Source organism: Osmerus mordax, chromosome 20, assembly GCF_038355195.1.
Source record: "Osmerus mordax isolate fOsmMor3 chromosome 20, fOsmMor3.pri, whole genome shotgun sequence".
NCBI lineage: Eukaryota > Metazoa > Chordata > Actinopteri > Osmeriformes > Osmeridae > Osmerus > Osmerus mordax.
Genome location: NC_090069.1, coordinates 7,639,751 through 7,647,612, shown reverse-complemented (window position 1 = coordinate 7,647,612; position 7,862 = coordinate 7,639,751). Strand labels below are relative to the sequence as shown.

The 7,862-nt window shown below is 44.9% G+C and overlaps 1 protein-coding gene across 1 annotated transcript; it reads right to left on the bottom strand.

The window, feature by feature from the left end:
* Positions 1-3,500: 3,500 nt before the first annotated feature.
* On the bottom strand, positions 3,501-5,909 carry LOC136964562 (uncharacterized). The gene is given in 5 exon segments (XM_067258719.1): positions 3,501-3,988; positions 3,991-4,161; positions 4,164-4,417; positions 4,493-4,620; positions 5,790-5,909. Coding segments are annotated over 5 exon segments (1,161 nt in total).
* Between the last annotated feature and the right edge of the window lie 1,953 nt (positions 5,910-7,862).

Below are 7,862 nucleotides of genomic sequence, written 5' to 3'. Positions count from 1 at the left end.
CGGATTGTCGAACCTCGGATTCAGGAGGAGCAATGTGGTTTTTGTCCTGGCCGTGGAACTGTGGACCAGCTCTATACCCTCGGCAGGGTTCTGGAGGGTGCATGGGAGTTCGCCCAACCAGTCTACACATGTTTTGTGGATTTGGAACAGGCGTTCGACCGTGTCCCTCGGGGGCTCATGTGGGGGGTGCTCCGGGAGTACGGGGTACCGGACTCCCTGTTCGGGGCTGTTCGGTCCCTGTACGACCGGTGCCAGAGTTTGGTCCGCATTGCCGGTAGTAAGTCAAACTTATTCCCGGTGAGGGTTGGACTCCGCAGGGCTGCCCTTTGTCACCGATTCTGTTCATAACTTATATCTACAGAATTTCTAGGCGCAGCCAGAGTGTTGAGGGGGTCCGGTTTGGTGACCTCAGGATCGGGTCGCTGCTTTTTGCAGATGATGTGGTCCTGTTGGCTTCATCGGGCCGTGACCTTCAGCTCTCACTGGAGCGGTTCGCAACCGAATGCGAAGCGGCTGGGATGGGAATCAGCACCTCCAAATCTGAGGCCATGGTTATCGACCGGAAAAGGGTGGAGTGCAATCTCCGGGTCGGGGAGGAGATCTTGTCCCAAGCGGAGGAGTTCAAGTATCTCGGGGTCTTGTTCACGAGTGAGGGAAGGATGGAGCGTGAGATTGACAGGCGGATCGGTGCGGCGTCCGCAGTGATGCGGGCTCTGCATCGGTCCGTCGTGGTGAAGAAGGAGCTGAGTCGATCTACGTTCCTACCCTCACCTATGGTCACGAACTATGGGTAGTGACCGAAAGAACGAGATCGCGAATACAAGCGGCCAAAATGAGTTTTCTCCGCAGGGTGTCCGGGCTCTCCCTTAGAGATAGGGTGAGAAGCACGGTCATCCGGGAGGGGCTCAGAGTAGAACCGCTGCTCCTCCGCGTCGAGAGTGGCCAGTGGAGGTGGCTCAGGCATCTGATAAGGGTGCCTCCTGGACACCTCCCTGGTGAGGTGTTCTGGGCACGTCCCACTGGGAAGAGGCCCCGGGGAAGACCCAGGACACGCTGCAGGGACTATGTCTCTCGGCTGGCCTGGGAACGCCTCGGGGTCCCCCAGGAAGAGCTGGTGGAAGTGGCCTGGGAGAGGGAAGTCTGGGCCTCCCTGCTTAGGTTGCTGCCCCTGCGACCCGACCCCCGGATAAGCGGAAGATGATGGATGGATGGACGATTTGTGCTCCACATCAGTACATCTCACACATTTGCCTTTGTTTCCATGGGATTCATGGAATTGCTCATTTCTGCTCCACCATTTCCACCATAGTGTTATAATAAATATAATTTAGGACAGCACTTACATTTGTGTGTCATCCTTTCCCATTACACACATTTAGTCAATGTTCTTAAACTCAACCGATTATTGTCATTTTACCATCCTGTTCATATTGAACAGACATCAGTGTTTACTTGGAAAGATTACTGTATAGTTCCACTTTTGATTTGTATTATTGGAGTCAGGTGGCTGAGCGGTTAGGGAATCGGGCTAGTAATCCGAAGGTTGCCAGTTCGATTCGCGGCCGTGCCAAATCACGTTGTGTCCTTGGGCAAGGCACTTCACCCTACTTGCCTCGGGGGGAATGTCCCTGTACTTACTGTAAGTCGCTCTGGATAAGAGCGTCTGCTAAATGACTAAATGTAAATGATTTCCATTGTAAGTTTGGTCTTTAAGTCAGTTACAATTAACCAACAAGAGCAACAAGTCTCTCAATAAGAGTCATTGTGATCCTGGAGGAAACATCAGGTCCAGCCAATCATTGCTAAGTACCGTTGTACTCCCAGAACAAGTGCGTCTTGATCCTTTTCTTGAAGGTGGGGAGACAGTCAGTGTCTCTGATGGAGGTGGGGAGTTTTTAAACCTAGAGGTTTAAAAGGCTACCTTTGCCTAAACTGACATGCACCAACTCAGAGAACTGAGTTTCAAAATCCAATGTCCAACATCCATGTTTCAACAACATTTAGTCTCTACTTTTTACTCTACTCTTAAGGCATGACTATGTTTAACTTAATATCTGCACCTCTCTGTCACCAACTGTCTCTGGAGTGGGGGCTTCACAGGGTGTCTACAGGTATAAACAAGTTAACTTTTGTTAGACTTTTTAAGACCTTTTAATACGACTTCCAAATGAAATTAACACTACTGTACTTGCTGTGTAATATATATTTGTTGCTTGCTTTTTCCAACAGGTACACCCTTGCACTTTTTGAGGTTGCTGTTAAATTGTTTAATTGTTCAAAACTTGTTCAACTACATGCTCTTATGGTTCTTCTCTTTGGGACTCATTTCGTTTTCACAGTGTATGCTTCATGTTTTGGCTACCCGCAATGTTTGGGTCTATCTCGTTGTTATGATCAGTGACCTATGCACTTTTGTAAAGCTCTCTTTTGGAAGTCGCTTTGGATAAAAGCGTCCGCTAAATGCATAAATGTAAAAATAATTCAGATTTGATTGGAACTCTCTCTTTTATACATTTATAGTTGGATTTGACATTTAACAGACATTTAATTCATTTAGCAAGTTGTTTAACTCAAACAACCATAACACAGTACATATGGTATACAAAGCTGCAGTCAGAATTGGCGAAATTGTTAGCTTGGATGTTATCTTTACATATAGATGGGGTCTTGATGATGATGTGCACGCAGCTTCAAGGCAGAAAGACGCGTTCCATTTCACTTTTACTGTACCCTACACTTTTAATGTTCCCGCCATCAACCCCTTTTTGAATAAAGTTCGACTGATCTGATTTGTTGATTTCTGTTGCTATGAAAACCAGTTTAGCCAAGCTAACTAACATTGTTTTTAGCTAGCTTGCATTACCATTCAATCGCTAACAAAACATTAGTAAAAATAGCTTGCTAATCGGGCAGAACTTGTTAAGGGGTGAATGTAGAACTTGTTTTTTTTTTATATGCAGAAACACTGTTAATATGAATTCTGTTTCTGTTCTTCTGGGCAGCAAGTTCTTTTGAATGCAGAATAAACAAGTAATCTGAATCAGCAATAAACAAGAAATGAGTCATTCAACTGTCTTTAGTTGTTTTTCTTTAAAATATTGTATAACAATACTACAATACATTTACATTTAGTCATTTAGCAGACGCTCTTATCCAGAGCGACTTACAGTAAGTACAGGGACATTCCCCCGAGGCAAGTAGGGTGAAGTGCCTTGCCCAAGGACACAACGTAATTTTGCACGGCCGGGAATCAAACTGGCAACAATAACACATACATATTGTATGTACAAAATATAAATGTAGAAACTATATACAACATGTTGTACAGAGTATGTGCATATAACAATTTGTGGTTCAGTGTTGTATTGAATGTAATAATAGTTGTAGTAATAATGTTACCTGATTGTATATATTTGGTTGTATTTACAAGATATAACAGCTAACAACTACTGAATGCAACTCAGCCATTATGCACGACTGAGGTGTGATTGACTGCGTGTCTACAGACTGAGTCCACGGCGCACACGGTCATACTGCCATGGTACCTCGCCAGCAGATGAGACAAAATATTTTCTGAATGTGTCTCTCATGTGGAGAGCCTCTTCAGATGCGCGGTTGCCCCTTGGCCTCTGAAACACCTGTAGACACGCGTTGCCAGCATCGTCAAAATCAAAGTTGTCACCCTGACTGGCTTGTCCCACTTCATGGCGCAGGTAGTTGCACAAGATGCAGGCTGCCTTGATGATGCTGTCTGCCAGGTCAGGGTTCACCTCCATTGGCCTTTTGTAAACCCTGAATCTCTGGGTCAAAATGCCAAACGCATTTTCAGAGATGCGACGCGCTCTTGACAGGCGGAGGTTGAAGATGCGCTTGTCTTCTTCACGGTGCTTTCCACCGTAGGGTCGGAGCAAATACGGCTTCATGGGAAAGGCCTCGTCTGCCACGATAACATGGTTGACCTTCCCCAATTCAGGCGCAGCTCCAATGGGGGTGGAACATTCAGGGTCCCACGCTGGAGGGCCCGTCCCAGTGCAGAATCTGCGAAAATGCCTCCGTCGCTGTTCCCACCATAGCTCCCCACATTGATGGCCAGGAAACGGTAATCAGCATCCACTAATAAGAGGAGGATGATGGAAAAGTTGCCTTTGTAATAAAAAAAAGGGAACCTGTGTTTGCAGGGGCCTCGATCTTGACGTACTTCCCATCGAGAGCGCCGATACAATTAGGGAAGTTCCACCTCTCATTGAAACTCCTCGCTGTGTGCTTCCAGATATCCTCTGTTGGAGTTGGCATGTATGTATCCTTAAGCTGCAGCCAGATTTGGTCACAGGTCTCCCTCAAAATCTTCCCTACAGTGCTGATGCCCAACCGAAAACTGCTGGCGATGGTGGTGAATGAGTCCCCAGTGCTCAGATACCTATTATTATAGCACACAAAATAATTGTTTTGTATTGAATGTTTGTTTCAATAGTGTGTCTGTGTGTGTCCATACCTTAGACATACTGACAGTCTCTGTTAAGGATCTATTGGTTGACGGAAATTTGTGTTCTTTTTTTTATATGTTGCTCCAGTATTGCTAGTGTTGACATGCTGAATGTTAAGATGCTGTGTGTTCTTACACTGACGTCATGACGTGTAATTGATATGTGAGCACGTACAAATAAAGGAACTTCCATGTGCTATTTTTCCTCCATTAAATATACCTAAATATATATATAATATACGGCTATCCTGCCCTTATAATGTCAGCGCCAACAGGTTATGGGCCAAGGAGGGAACTTAGAAGCCGATGGCACCGGTTATGTTTCGATGGAGACTAAAAGAATTACGAGTTATGGGAGACAAAGTTTTTAGGCCATCTGCGCTTGCTAGGCCTAAAGGGGACCATATTGTACGAGCCAGGTGAAAATGAAGAAAACGAGGATGCTGAGAAAAATGAAGTAGCCTACGCCGAACTGATACAGTTATTGGACGACAAAAGTCTTTCCTTAATCATGCGAGAAGCAGCTGACGATGGGAGAAAAGCGCTGCAAATATTGAGAGACCACTAAGCAGCGAAAGGGAAGCCACGTGTGATTAGCCTCTACACGGAGCTAACATCTCTCGAGAAAGCCACCGACGAAAGCATTACCGACTACATCATTCATGCAGAGACGTCTATCACAGCCCTGAGCAATGCTGAAGAGACTCTAAGCGATGGGTTGTTGATTGCAATGATTCTGAAAGGTTTGCCTGAATCTTTCAAGCCGTTTGCGATAAACATAACGCATGATGACGAGAAGGTAACCTTCAGCGAGTTCAAAACCAAGTTGAGGAGCTTCGAGAGCACCGAGTAATTTAATGAACATTTGAGTGATGACAACATAATAAAGGCAAGCGGTTTCATGAGGAGCAGAGATGACCCGGAGATAACCTGCTACAACTGCGGCCAGAAAGGGCACAAGGCCCGCGAATGTAGAGCAACTAGGGAGCGTAAAGAGTGGTGCAGTTTTTGCAAGAGCTCCACACACAAAGACGCAAATTGTAGACGAAAAATGAGAGATAACGTGAAACAAGCAACCGACACTGAAGACCACACATTTACATTTAAAATAAGTGATGGTCAGGTTTGTGGATTGAAACAAAAAGGACTGATGGTGGACACGCAAGCTACGTCACACATAATCAGAAACATCGAGAAATTTAAAGAATTTGACGAGACTTTCCGAACGGAAAAACACTTCCTAGAGTTGGCTGACGGAACAAGAACGAGCGGCGTTGCAGAGAAGAGGGGTACGGCGGATGTCTACCTGACGGACAGCGAAGGTAACCAGGTGGCGACAACGCTGAAGAAGGCGCTGTACATACCGTCGTATCCGCAGGACATTTTCTCTGTCAAAGTGGCGACAGCCAACGGAGCTGCTGTCCATTTCCAAGATGGGTACAATTAGCTCATCCACAAGAACAGTACACGGTTTGACATCAAAGAGTATGATAGACTGTACTATCTAGGCACTGTAAATGATGAAAATGATGATGGGTGTCATGGCTGTTATGATATTCAAACGTGGCACGAAATTCTTGGTCACTGTAATTATGAGGATGTGTCAAAGTTGGTGAATGTAACAGAAGGTATGACAATCAAAGGTAAAAGTGAGAAGTCTAACCCAAACTGTGAAGTGTGCACAAAAGGTAATTTTCCTCAGAGTAGGAACAGAGAGCCGGATGAAAGGGCAAAAGCAACACCTGAGCTTGTACACACAGATTTAGCTGGCCCTATTGAGCCAGAGGCAAAAGATGGGTTCAGATACACACTGGCATTTACAGATGATTATTCAGGGGCAGTGTTTGTGTATTTCCTTAAAGCAAAGAGTGACACTATCAAGGCAACTGAAAAGTTCATAGCTGACGTTGCACCTTATGGAAAAATCAAGTGTATCAGATCAGATAATGGCACAGAGTTCACAGCAAAAGACTTCCAGTCATTACTCAGTAAGAACGCCATAAGACATGAGACATCAGCTCCTTACTCACCCCATCAAAATGGGACAGCTGAGAGAAATTGGAGAACACTGTTTGAAATGGCAAGATGCATGTTGCTTGAGAGCAACTTACCAAAAAAGTTGTGGGCATATGCTGTGAAGACTGCTGCAGTAATTCGCAACCGGTGCTACAACAGACGTGTAGGACAGACTCCATACTACATGTTGACAGGGAGAAAGCCTAACCTTTCAAAGATGAAGGTATTTGGATCGGTCTGTTATGCATACAATCAGGCAAAGAAAAAGTTAGACTTACGGTGTACAAAGGGGATTTTTGTTGGGTATGACAACAATAGCCAACCGTACCTAGTTTACTATCCGGACACAGAGAGAGTCCTTAGACACAGGTTGGTAAAGTTTGTTACAAAAAGTGTAACCGAACGCCAAACTCAGACAGATCTGGAAATGGGTGATGAAGACCTTCATGGGAAGATATATGTATCCCCCATGCGAAAAGCCAAGAGGGCTGATCAAAGTTCAAAAGAGCCACTGCAGGAGGAGCCTCACATGGACACTGCAGACAGTGAAAACGACTCCCATACAGGACAGGACAGGGAGACGATAGTCATAGTATGCGTTATCCTAAGAGAGAGGAAGACACCTCAGTACTTGAGTGAATATGAGTGTAAAGTACAGAGTGATGACCAGATACTAGCCAATATTGACTACTGCTACAGAGCGCTGTGTAGTGTACCACAAACCTTTAGGGAAGCCATAAGCTCATCAAAGTCAGACGTGTGGACTAGTGCGATGAAGGAGGAGATGGATTCTCTTAGGGTAAATTATACATTCACACTGACCACACTGCCAGAGGGCAAAATGCAGTGGGGGGCAGATGGGTCTACGCAATAAAAGACAATCCAGATGAGACAGAAACATACAAGGCCAGATATGTCGCAAAGGGTTATAATCAAGTGAAGGTATAGACTACAAAGAAACGTTTTCCCCGACTGCAAATATGACATCAGTACGTAGTTCAATGCAACTGGCGTCTCAGTATGACTTAGACCTACATCAGATGGATGTTAAGGCAGCCTATCTGCATGCTCCAATAGATTGTGAAGTGTACATGGAGAAACCCGAAGGATTTGAAGTGAAGTCAGAAACAGGTGAAAAGCTAGTCTACAAGTTAAACAAGTCACTGTACGGTTTGAAACAGTCCCAGTGAAACTGGAACAAAATGTTGAATGATCACCTTCATGAAAATGGTTTTACACAAAATCCAGCAGATCATTTTGTCTATTGTAAACAAACTGAAAATGAAAGGATAATCCTGATAATTTGGGTCGATGATCTAATTATTGCAGCCAATGATACTGATTCACTCAGTAGTACAAAAGG